The sequence below is a fragment of the Haliotis rufescens genome, unplaced genomic scaffold (assembly GCF_023055435.1).
Source record: "Haliotis rufescens isolate VD_foot unplaced genomic scaffold, xgHalRufe1.0.p SCAF_3, whole genome shotgun sequence".
Classification (NCBI taxonomy): domain Eukaryota; kingdom Metazoa; phylum Mollusca; class Gastropoda; order Lepetellida; family Haliotidae; genus Haliotis; species Haliotis rufescens.
Window position 1 is genome coordinate 37,201,914 of NW_025964001.1, and position 20,584 is coordinate 37,222,497.

Consider the following 20,584-nt stretch of genomic DNA (forward strand, 5'->3'; position numbering starts at 1 on the left):
AGATAATACACAGATTGTGTGCACCTGGATTATGTCCCTAAAACATTTACGCAATGTGTGTGTCTGGGTTATTCCCCTAAAACATTTACACAATGTGTGTGTCTGGATTATTCCCCTAAAACATACACAGATTGTGTGCACCTGGATTATGTCCCTAAAACATTTACACAATGTATGTGTCTGGATTATTCCCCTAAAACATTTACACAATGTGTGTGTCTGGATTATTCCCCTAGATAATACACAGATTGTGTGCACCTGGATTATGTCCCTAAAACATTTACGCAATGTGTGTGTCTGGGTTATTCCCCTAAAACATTTACACAATGTGTGTGTCTGGATTATTCCCCTAAAACATTTACACAGTGTGTGTGTCTGGATTATTCCCCCAAAACATTTACACAATGTATGTGTCTGGATTATTCCCCTAGATAATACACAGATTGTGTGCACCTGGATTATGTCCCTAAAACATTTACGCAATGTGTGTGTCTGGGTTATTCCCCTAAAACATTTACACAATGTATGTGTCTGGATTATTCCCCTAAAACATTTACACAGTGTGTGTGTCTGGATTATTCCCCCAAAACATTTACACAATGTATGTGTCTGGATTATGCCCCTAAAACATACACAGATTGTGTGCACCTGGATTATGTCCCTAAAACATTTACACAATGTATGTGTCTGGATTATTCCCCTAAAACATTTACACAATGTGTGTGTCTGGATTATTCCCCTAGATAATACACAGATTGTGTGCACCTGGATTATGTCCCTAAAACATTTACGCAATGTGTGTGTCTGGGTTATTCCCCTAAAACATTTACACAATGTGTGTGTCTGGATTATTCCCCTAAAACATTTACACAGTGTGTGTGTCTGGATTATTCCCCCAAAACATTTACACAATGTATGTGTCTGGATTATTCCCCTAGATAATACACAGATTGTGTGCACCTGGATTATGTCCCTAAAACATTTACGCAATGTGTGTGTCTGGGTTATTCCCCTAAAACATTTACACAATGTGTGTGTCTGGATTATTCCCCTAAAACATTTACACAGTGTGTGTGTCTGGATTATTCCCCCAAAACATTTACACAATGTGTGTGTCTGGATTATTCCCCTAAAACATTTACACAATGTGTGTGTCTGGATTATTCCCCTAAAACATTTACACAATGTGTGTGTCTGGATTATTCCCCCAAAACATTTACACAATGTGTGTGTCTGGATTATTCCCCTAGATAATACACAGATTGTGTGCACCTGGATTATGTCCCTAAAACATTTACGCAATGTGTGTGTCTGGGTTATTCCCCTAAAACATTTACACAATGTGTGTGTCTGGATTATTCCCCTAAAACATACACAGATTGTGTGCACCTGGATTATGTCCCTAAAACATTTACGCAATGTGTGTGTCTGGATTATTCCCCTAAAACATTTACACAGAGTGTGTGTCTGGATTATTCCCCTAAAACATTTATGCAATGTGTGTGTCTGGATTATTCCCCTAAAACATTTACACAGTGTGTGTGTCTGGATTATTCCCCTAAAACATACATAGATTGTGTGCACCTGGATTATGCCCCTAAAACATTTACGCAATGTGTGTGTCTGGATTATGTCCCTAAAACATTTACACAATGTGTGTGTCTGGATTATTCCCTTAAAACATTCACACAATGTGTGTGTCTGGATTATGCCCCTAAACCTCACACAGATTGTGTGCCCCTTGATTATTCCACTGAAACATTTACACAATGTGTGTGTCTGGATTATTCCCCTAAAACATTCACACAATGTGTGTGTCTGGATTATTCCCCTAAAACACACACAGATTGTGTGCACCTGGATTATTTTATTCCCCTAAAACACACACAGATTATTACGACATTAATGGGCAACAGGGAATCTATACTCCCCCAAATCCTCACATGGCTCAGTAACTTCAGTTGGATCCTTCTCAAAACCTTACCACTAGACATAAACAGTTTAGAAATAATAGATTAAAAACCGTGGCCACAAAATCTATAGGAACATGGGACCTGGATTTATGTGTACAAAAAATTTTCACAGTCCAAAATGAAGCTTTGGGCAATATGCCTAGAAAAGTTCTCGGGGATTCTGATGCAGATCTGGTTCCAATTAAATACACAAAATGAGTCAGAATTACCCATATAATTTTGAGTTGGTTGCATAGAAATAAAAACAACAGTCTGTGTAATTAACAAATGTGTAATTTCCCCCTTGTGTAGGTATTTACACAGCTTTATTTATGGGCATCACACATCACAAACATGAACTCCACTGCAGTGTTCATGCATAAAATGGCGCCACAGACTAATGGCTGTTGTGAGTTTATGCAACATGTGACACACTTGGGGCACACATGAACAGATACAAATTTGTCTCCTGAAATGGTCTCCTAAAATGGTTTACAGCAGTTTAAGCAGAATTATTTAACACATGTCTACTCATTGGTGTAAAAATACCCAACAGACTGGAGCCAAGGTAGTTTGTTTGTTTGTTTATTTGTTGTTTAACACCGCACTCAGCAATATTCCAACTATATGACGGCGGTCTGCAAACAATCAAGAATGGACCAGAGAATCCAATGATTGACATCATGAGCATCGATGCACGCAATTGGGATACGAAGACATGCATCAACCAAGTCAGCGAGCCTGACCACCCGATCCTGTTAGTCGCTTCTTACGACAAGCATAGTCATCTTTTACGGCAAGCATTGGTTACTGAAGACCTATTCTAGCCCGGATCTTCACGGGCCACTTATTGCTGTTGCCACTTATTAGACCATTGTGTTGACTCTCTGATTGTAAACTTGAAACAGTGTGTTTAAACATTGTGACTCGCCAGTAGAAAAGGGGCTTCTGGGTGCTAGGATACAACTGTGCTGTGACATCATAAAGAAAGACGTTTGAGGTCAACTTATGACCATAGAAATCGCCATGACGATCGATTAGGACAGTACAAAAATATCTTGTAAGGTTGTAATGAAATAAAAACACTATTTGAAAACATTTTAGCATATATGTCTACTTTCGATTAATCAGTCACTATACAGTTATTATGTCAAGATTGAAAATGTGATTTTGCAGAAAATTAATCCACATGTTTGATGCCAAGTATCTCTTTAATAAATAAGAATTCTGCATTGTGTTCCTAATAAGGCTTGGATGAGTCTAAATTTACTACCCGGGTACCTGACCCCAAGTACCTGACCCCTATTACCCGACCCTACCCGAGTACCCACTCTAGGTCTCAAGCTAAGTACAAAATGTTCAAATGGGAAGTTTTTTACTGGCAAAACGTATTTATAGATAGCATAAAACAATCCGATCGTGCATATACTGGAGTTGACTGAAGCTTTGACTTTACTAAAACATATATAAATCAGAAGGTTTGTGTGCACAGTCAGAAAGAAATGCGAACTTTAGTGACTTGTACTTATAAAGTGTAAAAATGAAATTTTATTGTTAATGTCATTAAAAAATATATCATGTGACTAACCACGGGTTCGGGTAGGTCTGTGGGTACCCATGTCCTACTCAGTACCCATCCGACCCGAGTACCCAAGCTACCCTTCCCAGCCCTAGTTCCTATGATACTGTATTTTTTAATATAATGAGAAATCAAAATGTAATTTTTCACCACTAAGGTCCCTTATCTCATGGTTGGTCACATTTATTGATTATTCAGTGATCCCTTGTCACTCACCGATTTACAATTTAGTCCTGTGAAACCAATTTCTCGGTTAACCTCTGCGTTTCAATTTGGATGTCTTTTCTAATCAGTGCTATGTACTTACCCGATAGAGAATAATCCGAGCTATCATGTGATCCACTTCTCGAGTGTAACTCGTCACCAGAGCTCACATGGCCATCAGGGTTGCCTCCCCTTGTGCGATATGTCTCGTAAACATCCTGCTGAGGTTGACTGTAGTGGGACAGTCGGCCATCATCAGAACCCCGACCAGACGACAACGTGGAATCCGTGTATGCGTGAGTTGGGTAACGATTGTTTAGTTCGTAATCTGATGAATGTTGTGACACTGGGATACTTCGTGGGGATGGGGTCTTCATGTCGCCACCTCCCCTGTAAAATGAAAACCTTATTTTTTAACATGCTCAGTGACACCAACTAATATTGGTTAATCAACTTCAGAACATAACAATTGTGTGCACACCTCCATGATAAACAAAATGGTCTTAATCCCATGAATCATTTATACGTCATTATTCATAACAATGTATTATCTATAAGTAATGACTCAATAATTGTGGAAAAAATTAATTTTTAAAAATTCAAAAAACTGTTTAATATTTGCCTTTGATTTATTTAGACTATATTTGATGAAGTGTGACTTCATGCAGAGTCAGGCTTGGGTCTACAGAGAGTAGAACTACGGGAAAAGTTTAAACTTAGTGTTATGCATTCATGCAAACTAGGAAAAGTTGAGTCTTCTTGAAATACATAAACAATCAAGCTACTTTCTAAAAAAATTCAATTTACGAAGTACATTTGTCTTCTTATACAGTTCATATCTATTATGTTTAAAAAATCAAGTTTCACTTTAAAAAGCACAGAGACAGAGAAAGCCATTAAAGTAAGCATTTTCTTAACAGTAACATGCTAGCATTCCTTCAGGTGCAGGACACAGCTGTCTTTTGACAAACCCGTTTACCATTCAACAAATACAGATCAACAACAAAACAAAAACAAGGAAACTGAAAATAAATCCTCCAGTGGTCAGGTCAGATGAATCACTTTTCTTGTTTTGCGAATTTGCACAATGCAAACTGCTATTTTCTTACATAATTATTCATAGAACTTTTCAAATCTTACATCATTGCAAATAATAGTAAATGAAATATTTATATATTATTTCACCTTGCATTTTGGACTTGAAAATCAGCAAAACAAGCAATCAAATTGTCTTGCGTCAACAAATAAAAATACCCTCCACAAATAAAAAACTCTGAAAGAAAATCAAAATGCAACTGAACCAAATTTAAAGGTGTGAACAGATTCCTGCATACCATGTCAGAAAATAAATGAACAACTGTTTGAATAAACCATGCAGAAATTAGCAATCCATGTAAAAATCATTCAATCACCATGACAACACAGATAATAGCTGTGATTGGTGATGATGGAGGCGGCAAGGCAAATGAAAATGAAGGATGAAGAATGAGGTGACAAGCATGACAGGGAAGCAGACGGGTGAAAGGAAAGATGTGACTAAATCTAGTAAAACATTGCAAAAATCTGATACTAAAACAGCAGGGCAAGCAAGAAATAAGCAATCATCCCCTTTAAGTAGAAATAGAATACTCCAAATACCCTATCTAGCCAATGTATCAACTCTAAATTGAAGAAAAGGACTGTTCCATTTGAAGGTGGGGTGTTATCCATTAGCACAAGCTGTGAGCGATGTGGCAATGAGATGAAATGAGGATGATGTGTACCTAGACTTTCTCTGTAACGGCAGTGTTAGGGAGCTTCTCTGGCTGTTGTACTTAGTCTCTTTCTGAGTGTGAACACGCTCAGAGAGAATAAGGGCATTCAGCGCCCCCATGGAAGAATAATGGAAGTGCGAGTTGAGGGTAAGGAAGCCTCTGTGAATAATAACCGACAAAACTGACATCAACCCTGCTCTCAAACTCATCGTGTAGCACTCTCAATCTTTACTGCCTGACTCTAGTGATGATCTAGTCTACTTCAGGCTTACTTAGCATTGTCTACTGTCATTATATTCTCGTATGATCTACTGAAACACAGTTTATTGTCCGACACTAGATCCTGGGCACAAGAGCAAGATATTTGATCTTTTTCCTCCAAGGACATAAAAGTCTGATGAGTAGTTTATTTATATTAGCTGTACATATTGTAAATCCTGATGAATTTGTTGACATCAAGAGTTATCTCACCTTGGTGATCCATCTTCAAGAGGGGGCACAACAACCACCTTAACAGGCTGTGATGTTCGGAGTAGATCTACGATCTGTTCATGAGTAAGTGTAGCTGTCGCCACTTTGCATATTTCAACCAATCGGCTGCCTTTCCTGAGGCCTCCGGACCAGGCAAACCCATGTTCCTCCACCTCCGTCACAATGCCCTCAGACTGGATGTGGAAGCCGAGCTGACCCAGGCCGTTCCGACGCAGGTTGATCTCCAATGTCTGCAGATACAAGTTTGTAAGTGAATGTGGTTTGTTTGTTTGTTGTTTAACAAAATATTACAGCCACATGATGGCAGTCTGTAAATAATCGAGTCTGCACCACGAGATATCAAGTGCATTGATCTATACAATTGGGATACGATGACATGCATCAACCACGACAGTGAGTCTGACCACCCGAGCCTGTCAGTAGACTCTTGCGACAAGAATAAGGTGCTGAAGACCCAATTCTGTCCTGAAACTGGTTGAGGCTGGTGCAGACAACTTTGTAGTTGAAAGCAAGGCCAAAAATCCACCTAACCTGGGCACAATGACACACACGAAATGTCAGTTCCTACATCAAGCATGGGTACTAGGGGACCGATTCAGACCTGGAGTCCCCACTGGGGATTAATACTTATTACCTTATCACCCTTACCGTATATCGCTGTGTATAAGGTAAGTTTTTCGTACCTAAAATAGGGGGCTAAGAAGGGGGGTCGTCTTATACACGGAGTCGAAGATCTCACATTTTTTTCCACTGGCGATGTCAACCGCCGTCCGATAGCCAGCCCAGCATTTGACAATAAAACTTCGCATTTCGTCCTAAATAACTGTTCCAATAACTATTTCCATACATAAACATGATTTGTATCTCTTTTCCTTGAATAAAGTTTAATAATTTCTTCAAACAAAGTTGAAATGACCCTCGCCTCGATGCAGATTGTCAAACCACCTGACACGGTAAAACAATCAACATCCGTGAGCAGAGAGCCGGAAGTACCGGTAAGCATTTGCATATTGCACATGTGACCTAACATGTGATAACCGGTGAAGCTGAAATCAATTCCCGCTGTTTTTACAGTTGTATTAAAAAGTGTTGGAGAAGGTGTGTACAAGTGATTGTGGAATAAACACGCTGAATGTGAAGCAAACATAAGCCTAGTTAGTTACAACATAGTTAATTGGCGATTAAATTACTCACCATTGTCTCTTATATGTTATTAGTTACAGTCGGAAAGCGCACGTTAAATCTTCTATATCAGTCAGACTTGTGATGTGTTTCATTCCCGGTCGCCTTATACACGGGGTATAGGATTTTGGGTTGATTTTTAAGGCGTGTACAGGGGGGTCGTCTTATACGTGGGGTCGCCTTATACACAGCGATATAGGGTATATAAAAGAAATATTTTATACTTTATCATTAGAGCAAAGTATACGACAACTATATGCTACTTGTCTTTATACTACTTCTACTGCAGACAGAACCTTGAACAGTAATACATGACGATACAATTTTCCATGCTTAAGGAACTGATGCAGTCACATGACTTACCTCTGATCCCTGTGTAATGGCCGACAGACGACTGATTATTTCATCCATCTCCTCCCTCTCGCCACTGAGTGGTCTAAGGAGAACAAACTCCCCTTGGTTGAAGTACAGGCGTAAACTGAATTCAGAAGAAAGTGTCACATAAAAATAGACGAAAGAAATCCTGAAAATGACAAGTTCAAAATGTTAGAAAATCTGTTGTTTTTTTCACAAGAAAATGAAAACTCAGTAATACTGGGGCCATGGACAACAAACCACTAAGTTGGTGACCCTTTTGATGTGAAAAGGTGAGTTACCAAAGTGTCAGCATTTCATTTTAAGTTTATAACCCAAATAAATTCTTCCCGGACGGTGTTTCCACTGCTACCAGTTGCTCCTCTCACCTGGAGCCCTGTAACGTCCAGCCGATGACAGTGCCGCAGGGGATGGTGAAGATGATGTATTTGCTGCCCTCCTCCATCAGAACCACAGTATCAGCCGCCATGGCCAACAGGCACTCCACCTGCGACGCGTTGCTGTAGTCCTCGATCTGCATGACACCATTGTTACACATTAGACAGGCTCACATAACGTTCACTTCTGTCCTAAGGAACCAACTGCCTAGCAACACATTTCAGAATTCTTGGCTCCAACCAACCAACCTCATATAAAGAAAACCTAAACTACACAAAACTCCAACTCCTACTATACGTCACCGTAAAAAAATACTTAACCTCAAGCACTGCATAATTATCAGGTTTAGTAAATGAAACTCAATAATGGATAAATGAAAGTGCTACATTGATAACGCAGTGATACAAATTTGCAGTTTCATTTGAATGGATGCTAGTTAAATTCTGGATAACAACTTATGTAACAGCCAAATGCAGTCACTGACATTATTGTAAGTTGTCATTTTGTGCTTGGTTCAAGAAGGAATGTTTCCAAAACAGAACATAAATGTCACATTGAACCCTGTGAGGTGGCAGTATAGGGTAGGCATAAAAGAATAAGTAGAGTTAAAAGCTCCTTTTGAGAAATATTTTTGTCAAGTATATCCACTGAGATACAGTGATCCCTCGCTATTGGGCTCTTCGATAAAGCGCTACCTCGGTTACTACGTGCGGTATCGCATGGCTCCCAAAATTTATGTACACTTTTAATACTGAGAGTTTTACACAGCCGTGATTGTATTGTTGTTCGTTGTTGCACATAACGCTTCTCATTGCATAATCAACTGTTTATCGCTGAATGGAGTTCTAATAATCTGTTTGAAAACATCTGCGGCAAGTCCCGGAAATACGATTGTTCTACTAGTTAACTTTTCACACTATACATCCTTTGATCTTAGAAGCGCCTGCATGCAATAAAAGAGAACCACAAGCGAAGTTTATTTTCTTAATTAGTGGGCAATCAAATTTGAGGCGACACTGTCAACTCACATGTAGTTGCTGTCACAACACGGCGGTCATTCCTTTTGATTCAGATCAAGTAACCGTATCAAACCAATTAATCTGGCTTGAATGTGTATCTATATTTGCATGAATGTGTATGAATGCGCATAGTGCTGGTCAAAACTCTCGTTTTCCGTATTTTAAGCAACATGACCAATCAATGCCACTGAATCACACTGTACTTGTGTAATGAATTGTGATTGGCTCTTCACTCATAGCGTCTGTTACTACCATTATCAATCAATATTTTCATGTAAGTAGACTACATTCACATTGAATGTGACAGTTAAGGCTTGTAAATAATAACAAACGGCGAAAACATAATGGATATATATTTTTACACTATGAACGGTAAACAACTTGAATCATTGCAATGTGCGAGACAAGGCGAAGATCGTGAGATTGGCCGAGCGCGCTCCCCCGCCTCGGCCTCGGTTAAACAGCTCATCGTCTATAATGCCCACCAATTATTTGGACCCCATTGGTAGCGTTGTAGCGAGGGACCACTGTACCACGCTGCAGTTTAACATGGATACACCACTCAAACACACAGATTACAGAATCTGAGCCGGCCAGTCCTTATCCGGTTAATGCCTAGCTCCAGGCAGGGTAACACCAAGTACCATCTTTTAGCATCCCTGACCATCCGCTCTTCGGGCAGACAATCTATACACTGAACCATTGAGTGAGTGAGTGAGTTGGGTTTAACACCGCTTTTTTAACAGTATTCCAGTTATATCGCGGCGTGTCAGCTTAATGTGGGAGGAAAGCCCGAAGTGATGCAGGTCTCAAACGTTTACCACTTCGGTGAGCACGAGCACGGGTATGGTGCTGACAAACCTAGAAACATAAACTGGACCATTGAAGCGGTCACAATGACAACCATTTTATGCAACTGACCTGCACATTCCAGACAATGGCGCCCTTAGCAAAGAGATCAGGAACCACTTTCTGCTTGCTTCTCTCCTTCTTGCGTCCACTGCCCAGCGCAAACTTACCTAGATCAAAAGAAAGAAAACAAACAATTATAAATCGCTTACCTTGGCTTGCTATTCTTAACTATTTCTCATTGTACATATGTGGTCAAAACAATGAACATGTGCCAACTACATCGTTTTAAATGGTATATTAAACTACAGTCTCGATTCCTCATATTGGGCATTCTCATAGTTGTCACAAACGATAGGCTTGAATAAACCAAGGTTTAACTGTTCATACCCGATTTGCATTTGTTGTCAGCTATCAGTTGGCAAATTCATTCAACGTATCGTTAATCACAAGTATTATATTTAGTTTTCATGTGAAGGCAAGCTAGGTACGAAACCTACACTATATCTGTTCCACCCAGACATGAAGGAAGTTGAAGCAAGGCTCACTCATGTCAACATATAATGATAACCTTTTTCAAGAACAAAACAAAAATAATCTGAAATCGTCTTCCTATATCATATTTTTCTCCACCTGATGCTCTTTCACCAAAATATCCTAAGTAAGACATAGAATTATCCGGCCTTGATTTAAATTGAAAACACATTAGTTGGTTTACATAATGACTGTAATGTATTTGAAAGAGCTTTGGTTTGGTTTGGTTGTTGTTTAATGCCGCACTCAGCAATATTACAGCTATATGGCGGCGGTCTGTAAATAATCGAGTCTGGACCAGACAATCCAGTGATTGACAACATGAGCATCGATCTATACAATTGGGATACAATGACATGCATCAACTAAGTCAGCGAGCCTGACCCCCCTGATCCCGTAAGTCGCCTTTTATGACCAGCATAGTTGCCTTTTACGGCAAGAATGGGTTGCTGAAGACCTATTCTACCCTGGTCTTTTGAATGAGCAACACTTACTCAGCTTGGACCCTGAGTCTAAGGAGTTTGCTGAACTGTAGTTGGCTGCGAGATCCTTCAAGTACTCCTGGCGTGTGCGTGACGCCATTGCTCGGAACTTGTCAGATTTGTGTGCAGCATTCTCAGCATTTATCACTGAAACAAACATGGCAGCTTGGTTGACAAAACAATTTTGATAATTAAATGGCATCTGCCTGAAAAGGGTTGAAATGAAAAATTATTTATTTTCAATTGTTCAGATTAAGTCATGGGATGCTGAAATGACTTTTTCAGTTTAAAGAACAGCTAAATGGTGAATGGGATTTTTTGTTGTCAAGGATTGTCTCCCTTTAGACTGACACACAATGGTAACAAAGGAACAATGTATTTCTCAGATTGTTTCAGGATGCATTAAACCACACACCTTTTGCAAGAAGAAAATCAACAAATTCAGCAGATTTTGTAAATGAAGCATTTTCAGGTATGGGCGGACCAAACGGTGGCACATCTTTGGATCTTGTGACAGAAACTCTGAAAGACGGAGAGACAAAAAGATTCTTTATGCTGTATGATAGATGAACATTTTGCAATAAAATCATCATTATCACATCACTGCTACATCTAAATTAACGCCATGTAGAACAGAGCAGTATAATAACTCTCATACAGATTAGGTGAGTGAGCAGTATGCTGCATGCTTTAGTTGCAGATTCCGCCATAAAAGTTGGATCTAATCAGTCAGTGTTAATTGTTACTGCTACAGTTCTATCAGTGAGTAAATGAAGTTTGTTTACGACACAGCTAGCAATATTCCAGCAATATGATAAGGATCCAGCACACATATTAGTGCACACTTGGGGCAAGCAAGTGTGGACAGGCAAAAAAAACTATCTTTAGACTGTTACTATTCTATTTTGCAGTTTTGATATTTGGCAGTGGTTGGTTGATTCCCAGGCTGAAACCTAGGAAAGAGATTCTGTGGTGCAATGTACCTGTACTGGACGTTCTCTGTGTTGGGGCTGAGCACCTGGACAATGATGAACACGTGCTGGAACTGCGACCTCACTGTCTTGGGCGTGAAGGGGAGGGCCCCTGGCTCTTGGAACACGATTGTCACGATGTCATTCCCAATATGCCGCTTGCGCAACAGCTGAAACAGAATCATCAGAGTCAAGCCAGCCTACTTGCACAATCAAGCCAGCCTACTTGCACCATCAAGCCAGCCTACTTGTACCATCAAGCCAGCCTACTTGTACCATCAAGACAGTCTACTTGTACCATCAAGCCAGCCTACTTGTACCATCAAGCCAGCCTACTTGTACCATCAAGCCAGCCTACTTGTACCATCAAGCCAGCCTACTTGCACCATCAAGCCAGCCTACTTGTACCATCAAGCCAGCCTACTTGTACCATCAAGACAGTCTACTTGTACCATCAAGACAGTCTACTTGTACCATCAAGACAGCCTACTTGTACCATCAAGACAGTCTACTTGTACCATCAAGCCAGCCTACTTGCACCATCAAGCCAGCCTACTTGTACCATCAAGCCAGCCTACTTGCACCATCAAGTCAGCCTACTTGTACCATCAAGACAGTCTACTTGTACCATCAAGCCAGCCTACTTGTACCATCAAGACAGGCTACTTGTACCATCAAGACAGGCTACTTGTACCATCAAGTCAGCCTACTTGTACCATCAAGTCAGCCTACTTGTACCATCAAGACAGGCTACTTGTACCATCAAGTCAGCCTACTTGTACCATCAAGTCAGCCTACTTGTACCATCAAGCCAGCCTACTTGTACCATCAAGACAGGCTACTTGTACCATTAAGTCAACCTACTTGTACCAATCCTCCACACATTGTTTTCACTTGGGATGGATCCCTGGCCTTCGAGAGAGTAAGTAACAAACTACTGAGAATTCTGAATTTTCTGTCTCATGGGACTATGTTTTTCAGTTGGTTAATCTTTGTAACACTGTATTTTTATGTTTTGAGAGGAGGGACATGTGGGGTTATTAGACACAGACATCTTAAATAACATCCCCCAAACATCTGTCAAGTCATGAACAAATGAACATTCTTATTCAAATATTTGCAACACAACACATCATCCCACTGCCAAGGGCCACTTCTCAAACAATCCAAACAATATAGGTATAGATAAACCAATCAACATGAAGCAAAAATAATCATTTTCAGTGAGACATCCCTTGCAAAATAGTATCAAATCTGTTTATTCTGATACCCTCTACAATACTTTTTGATTCAGTGGCAGTCCAACAGAATTGGTTCAAAGTCCATCTTGGACTTGTATGCAGTGTTTGAAATTATTTTAAAGTCCAACAAGACCGTCAGGCAGGTGACCCATCAGTGTTGCCTGCCCATCTTCAAAGTTACCTGCCCACATTCAGACATTTTAAATAGTGAAAAATCACACAAAAATAAGAGACAAATCACATCTTGAAATAATGCAAACAATTACAAGAGAATTTACAAGAAGTTATAATAAACCTATTATATAGTAGTCTTAAAATTACCTGACAGACAGTCGGGCAGGTGGAGGAAAATTTCATAGAGAAAAGTTACCAGCCATGGGCAGGCAGTTATTCGGACACTGCTTGTATGTAATAAAGTAATAGAGTACTCAACACTGTGTCCTTTACCTGTTGCCTGTTGTTTGGTGTGAAGGGCAGCATGGTGGAGACATGAAACATGATCTCGCAGTTTTCAAAAGTTGTGTAGTAGGAGTGGGTTCCTGTGGAGTCAGCTGCAACAAAAACATTGAGTGAGTGAGTAAATAAGTAAGGCCTATGCCTCCTTAAGCAATATTGCAGCAATACGTTGACAGAGATGACATCCTGTACCTATGCTGGGGTTCACACCTTGTTCTCTGGAGCAAAAGTTTCGTTGACCGCTTGTCTACCCAGTTACCCTACAAAACATGGATGACGTGGACAAGTCCAAGACCTCAAGACACAGATCCTGGTCCTGTTATGGAACCAGGTTATGTTGTACATTATCATTACATTACCCACAAAGAACCTACAAGAACTTGAAGTCAAACACTCACTTTTGCAATCAAGTCCTCCTCTGTACTTGTCGAAACCTTTTAACTTGACTTTCTTCCCGATGAGTTTGAGGAATTCTTCGAAAGCTTGCGAGCTGTGCTCTGTTGACAGAAATAAATAACAGCCATTCAAAAAGTTATCAAATGTCTGTTGGCTGTGTTATGTTAACTAACCTGACATATGTTTTGTTGGATTTTTCTCTGCCACACTCAGCAATATTCCAGCTATATCATGGTGGCCTGTAATTAATCAAGTCTTGACCAGGCAAACCAGGGGTTGATATTATGAGCCACACAGTCAGTGTATGACGATAGGCATGAGCAATTTACCCTGCCTAGGGACCTATTCTAACCCTGGGAACCTGTGTGTCTACCCTGTCATGAAATCCCATACATAAAGAACACAGAGAGCATGGAACAATATCAAAATGTTTATGGAAATCGTGTGTCAAAATCGAAATCACCTGTGTCTAACCGCAAAGTTCAAGTATGCATGGTCTGAGGTATGTCCACTAGCCGGGACAGGATTGCTGATTGTTGTCTGAAATTCACTCACTCACTCTTAAGCACAGGCCAATTCACTCACTCACTCACTCTTCAGCACAGGCCAACTCACTCAATCACTCGCCACAGGACAATTTACTCATTCAATCACGGCATCTTAGGCACAGGCTAACTTGCTCACTCACTCTTCAGCACAGGACAACTTGTTCACCCACCCACTCACTCACTCTCACCATTATTGTACATGTCCTCCTCAGAGGCTTGCCCGGACTTGCAGTACTTGATCCCCACCTTGTATGTGTTGCTGATCTGTAACGGAGAACTTCGTGGTCAGACACAATCCTCACACTCAGTCACTGTATAGTGTTTGAAATTAACATGAAATTGCCAAGATTGTATAGATTATCCATATTGCTGGTTATTGCTCTGAGTAGTTCCGGCGATAATCACTAACCAGGCTTTCAGACTACTCACTGATCAATAACTATCATTCATATCTTCCCAAAATAATCATATCAATCAAGGAAATTTTTCTTGTCAAAAGACACTTCTGCTCTCAACTTTGTTTAACAGCAGATCTACAATCATTTCTACTGTCCAGACTGATCCACTGACCGAATATTTGCACTACTCGAGGGCTAGTTATCTGTAGATTTCATCCTCGTCTGTGAGCTCCAGACTCTGATCAATATAATGAAGCAATAACATTCCTAATCATATCCATTCTGTTTTTAAAACCAATGACATCTGCCAACAGATTAAGATGAATACAGTGACTATGTTCACTCGACCTTCAATAATTTTATATTTATCATTAAAGACAATTTAACTTCATAGTAACTATGCTCCCAAAGTGGCAGTGGGTTAGCCATATGACTTGAAACATTCCCGATCCCTCTCCGCCCTCTTGACAAGTTTTCACTTCAATAATCAATCTGTCCCAAAATCTTTTGAGGCTACTAGCTCGAACATGGCTCTTAACATGAAAATCTTCATTATATTTTAGTGCATTTATATGGACTATTCTAAGCTGAGTTTACTAGACCGAACAGAATTGTACAAGACTCAGGCTTAGGACTTTGGCCCAGTGGCTTCATGTACTGTACGAGCAAGTGTCTCACCCCTTGTTCGTCCACCTTCAGCAGCTGTTCAGCTGTTTTCTGGCCTGGTGTGGCCTGTTTGAGGGAGGAGAGTTGCACTTCCGGCAGGGAAAACTCCAGGACTTCCTTGATGGGCACACCACGCGAACTGCTGAGCCGACTCGACGAGGGGATGGCATCCTCTATCACAGATCCTCGTATTGTTGTCAGCTGAAACATAATGTTAGTTTAGCATTTACAATTATATCCTACTTGACATATTCTGACTTTACAAGATATCCATCTTTTTCTATGATGGATTTACATGTTAGTCTAGACGTAGACTTAAGGCATTGATTTCATTTGGATAATGCATGGAAAAAAGTCATTAAAATAAATTTGTAATTTATGAACTTTACAAGCTGTTTCACAAATAAAGAATCATAAAAGTCAAAATCAGAGTATCAGTTGTGAGGAAACTAAACTGACACAGAAAACAACTACAAACTATTTGTGGATGCCAGGTTATCTGTCAACAAGAGTTATCTCCCTTTGATCAGACACAAACAGCTTCCTACCTCACTTGTTCTGCAGATGATTCTATACTGATAAAACCCATAGTCTGGTTTGCCAAGATGGTTTGTCCGCTCCTCTGCGTCAACCTTCTCCCGGCGAATACTGATTGCAAGTGGCCCAAGATTGTCATCACTGCCAAAGAAGTTCTGATGATCTGCAACAGTATTCAACATTAAGTGGTTTTCCTAGACTATTAATTTTGGTCTTTTAAATTTCCTTATTCCCTCCTGAAAATGGATATAACTTATATATTACACAGTTGTATATATGTAGGTAGATTCTTGTGATTATTGCTATTGAACTGGAATCCAGGGGCTCAATAAATCTCTCAGACTTTAAATTTCTTAACATTAGGATTATGACAAAGACCCCTTGACATATTTAATTTCACTGAGAATGATACAATTGAAATTTGAATAAGTATTAGCTATCCCTCTCAAATAATTTGTTTTAATTGTTTCCATTGCAAATAATCAGAGCACCACTTGTTCAATCAAAATCTTCATAATCCTATAAGCCAAAATTACTTATTCTTTTAAGGACTTGTTTTAAAGCTTTAAATCTGCCAACTCTTAAAAAAATATGTAAACAAATTGTATAAATGAAAAACAGTATTTTGAATGAATTGTTTGACAGGCATTACTTAAAAGTTGAAAGATGACAAAGTAGACACAATTTATGGGTAACAACTTCATACTACAATTAAAACCTGTTGAAAATTAATCTTAATACTTTAAAAAAAAGAAGAAAAGAATAATGATGAATCATAAAAGAAAATACAATTGAGCATGTTGAAATTGTACTGTTTTATTTTTCATTTTTTTTGGACTTACCGACCTTAATTTTGGGGCAAAAGATCTGTTGACTGACTTACCCTTATTCACCCTCTATATACTGCATAAATTCTTTTAAAGTTTCTATAGTCAAAACTCCTACAATTGTTCAAAAGTCTCAATCTGTGTGTAGTGAATGTTGAAAGTTATAAAAGACTCAAACATAATTGTTTGGCCTGTTTCTTTGTTTACAGCCTGCAACACAACAAATGGTCCTCGTAGCACCAATCATGGCTATGCATGATAAGGAACAAGAGTGACTGAAAGATGAAGTTTCCCCTGACCACCTCGATGGACAAGTTCTAAACCAAACACATACCAATCACACATAGATCAGGAGTCTCAAATGTCATGCCCATGAAGACTTCAAAGCTATCACACACAATCTCCATACCGTACTGGAACTGGCCTAAGATTACCTGAATCATATCAACATGCAATGGTGTGTTCCCGACTCTAAACATCTGTGACATTCATGGTCCAAGTGAAATGTTTATGGAAGTAGGCAATCTTTTAAATATCAACAGAGTTGAATACATGACACTTTTTATGGATAACAACTTCTTTTATTGTTTGTCACAACGTTTCTTTGCCCCTTCATCAGGTGAATACTGAGTAAACTTAGAGAGTTAAGACATATTTTTTTATAAATATCAGGGGTCGATTTTACTGCTTTAATCTTAGAGTGCAGGAAAAATCATTTTGTGGTGACATGAGGAGTTATAATATTTCAGAGCCCTACAAGATGGTGACCTCAGGTTCGGCCACTTCGCAGCCTCCACCATTCAGTTGTAGGCCAGTTAGTTTGGAGTAGGGCCAGTAACTTTTAAGGAGGAGTGAGTGAGTGAGTGAGTATGGTTTTATGCCGCTTTTAGCAATATTCCAGCAATATCACGGCGGGGGACACCAGAAATGGGCTTCACACATTGTACCCATGTCGGGATTCGAACCCGGATCTATGGCGCGACGAGCGAACGCTTTAACCATTAGGCTACCCGACCGCCCCTTTAAAAGGAGGAAACTAGTAACTTTTAAAAGGAGCAAGCCCTGCTGGCTACATACAAATTTTTTTACACAAAATCAGTCCTGTGAAGGCTGAACTGCAGCTAAATGAGTGCATATTGACCAAAGTACCATTCATGTGGTAGCCATGTCAGAACAGAACACAACCAGAGATTTATCTACGATTCCAAACTAAGTCCCCTTGGCAGGCAAATGGAACAATTTGAGATTCAAATTGTGACTTTTTTAAAAGTTCTTTTCAGATGTACACATTAAAGCCTCTTACCCCGTTTTGGTCCTGTCATCAGTAAAACAAGTCCCCTCGATCAAGTCATCACATCAGTGATCACAACTATTTAACAGGAATTGTCAAACATTTGTATCCCATTTGGGATGTTTCAACTGACATCTGCTTCAGACTTGGGCCAAATATTGGCCTCTGTGCAGGCCTAAATAAATGTTGGACTACAGAACACTATATCGATTCAGACTTCTATCAACGCTACATGGACATGACAGAGTCTAGTATGTTATTCATTCAAATATAAATATATATGTACACATTGAACATATGTATACAAAACATGGTTTTCAGGACGCAGACGTAACATGAAGAATATATTGGTATTAATAGTTTGGGTAGGAATAAATTTGCTTAATGTCCCTGTCCACAGTGTATGTTAGTATGTATGGACTATACTATCATCTCATGTTAATCTCCCCTCGAATACAGCTATGTCAATGTATATGGACTATACTATCACCTCACATTAATCTTTTCTCTACTATCACTTTATGTTAATCTACCCTCCACTACAGCTATGTCAATGTATATGGACTATACTGTCACTTCATGTTAAACTTTCCTTCTGCTATCACTTTAAGTCAATGTATATGGACTATACTATCAACCTCATGTTAATCTTTCCTTCTGCTATCACTTTATGTTAATCTCCCCTCCACTACAGCTATGTCATTGTATACAGACTATACTATCACCCATGTTAATCTCCCTGTATTACATGTATAGTTATGTCAGTGTATATGGACTATACTATCACCCATGTTAATCTCCCCTGTATTACATGTAAAGTTATGTCAGTGTTTATGGACTATACTATCACCCATGTTAATCTTCCTGTATTACATGTAAAGTTATGTCATTGTATACAGACTATACTATCACCCATGTTAATCTCCCCTGTATTACATGTATAGTTATGTCAGTGTATATGGACTATACTATCACCCATGTTAATCTCCCTGTATTACATGTAAAGTTATGTGAGTGTATATGGACTATACTATCACCCATGTTAATCTCCCTGTATTACATGTATAGTTATGTCAGTGTATATGGACTATACTATCACCCATGTTAATCTCCCCTGTATTATATGAAAAGTTATGTGAGTGTATATGGACTATACTATCACCCATGTTAATCTTCCTGTATTACATGTAAAGTTATGTCAGTGTATATGGACTATACTATCATCCATGTTAATCTCCCTGTATTACATGTAAAGTTATGTCAGTGTATATGGACTATACTATCACCCATGTTAATCTCCCTGTATTACATGTAAAGTTATGTCAGTGTATATGGACTATACTATCACCCATGTTAATCTCCCTGTATTACATGTAAAGTTATGTCAGTGTATATGGACTATACTATCACCATTGTTAATCTCCCCTGTATTATATGAAAAGTGATGTCAGTGTATATGGACTATACTATCACCCATGTTAATCTTCCTGTATTACATGTAAAGTTATGTCAGTGTATATGGACTATACTATCATCCATGTTAATCTCCCTGTATTACATGTAAAGTTATGTCAGTGTATATGGACTATACTATCACCCATGTTAATCTCCCCTGTATTATATGAAAAGTTATGTCAGTGTATATGGACTATACTATCACCCATGTTAATCTTCCTGTATTACATGTAAAGTTATGTCAGTGTATATGGACTATACTATCATCCATGTTAATCTCCCTGTATTACATGTAAAGTTATATCAGTGTATATGGACTATTCTATCACCCATGTTAATCTCCCTGTATTACATGTAAAGTTATGTCAGTGTATATGGACTATACTATCACCCATGTTAATCTCCCTGTATTACATGTAAAGTTATGTCAGTGTATATGGACTATACTATCACCATTGTTAATCTCCCTGTATTATATGAAAAGTTATGTCAGTGTATATGGACTATACTATCACCCATGTTAATCTTCCTGTATTACATGTAAAGTTATGTCAGTGTATATGGACTATACTATCATCCATGTTAATCTCCCTGTATTACATGTAAAGTTATGTCAGTGTATATGGACTATACTATCACCCATGTTAATCTCCCCTGTATTACATGTAAAGTTATGTCAGTGCCTATGGACTATACTATCACCCATGTTAATCTCCCCTGTATTACAGCACGCACAGTTACATCAATGTGTATGATCACATGCAGACCCCTGCATCAGGCCGATAGCATCATCACCAATGTTGAATCTCTGAGCTCTGAAATCCCAAGCTCCCCTCCTGGAAGCAATAACCATCTGACAGAACCAGGCTGGGTGTCACTCTCAGACGCTCCCTACTTAATGCTTACATCATGCCATGAATGAAATACACTGCCCCCACACCGCCATGATGCCACTCCAAACCTTCACTCCTGCCAGAAATATACAGGCTCCAGTTGTC

At 39.2% G+C, this 20,584-nt stretch overlaps 1 protein-coding gene across 2 annotated transcripts in view; it reads right to left on the minus strand.

Annotated features, from left to right (window-relative positions):
* Window positions 1-20,584, minus strand: part of LOC124118786 (signal-induced proliferation-associated 1-like protein 1) — a 114,970-nt gene that overhangs the window by 25,741 nt on the left and 68,645 nt on the right. Inside the window, exons 5-18 of one of the 2 annotated variants that reach the window (XM_046481067.2) lie at window positions 16,025-16,176; window positions 15,489-15,677; window positions 14,601-14,676; window positions 13,867-13,965; window positions 13,460-13,563; window positions 11,784-11,941; window positions 11,216-11,322; window positions 10,813-10,947; window positions 9,857-9,954; window positions 7,907-8,052; window positions 7,527-7,641; window positions 5,961-6,211; window positions 5,499-5,648; window positions 3,839-4,125 (exon numbers count right to left, since the gene is read on the minus strand). In XM_046481067.2, the coding sequence (XP_046337023.2) occupies window positions 3,839-4,125; window positions 5,499-5,648; window positions 5,961-6,211; window positions 7,527-7,641; window positions 7,907-8,052; window positions 9,857-9,954; window positions 10,813-10,947; window positions 11,216-11,322; window positions 11,784-11,941; window positions 13,460-13,563; window positions 13,867-13,965; window positions 14,601-14,676; window positions 15,489-15,677; window positions 16,025-16,176 (2,067 nt within the window). The remainder of the gene's footprint in view (window positions 1-3,838; window positions 4,126-5,498; window positions 5,649-5,960; window positions 6,212-7,526; window positions 7,642-7,906; window positions 8,053-9,856; window positions 9,955-10,812; window positions 10,948-11,215; window positions 11,323-11,783; window positions 11,942-13,459; window positions 13,564-13,866; window positions 13,966-14,600; window positions 14,677-15,488; window positions 15,678-16,024; window positions 16,177-20,584) is intronic. The other variant, XM_046481075.2, reaches the window with a different exon arrangement.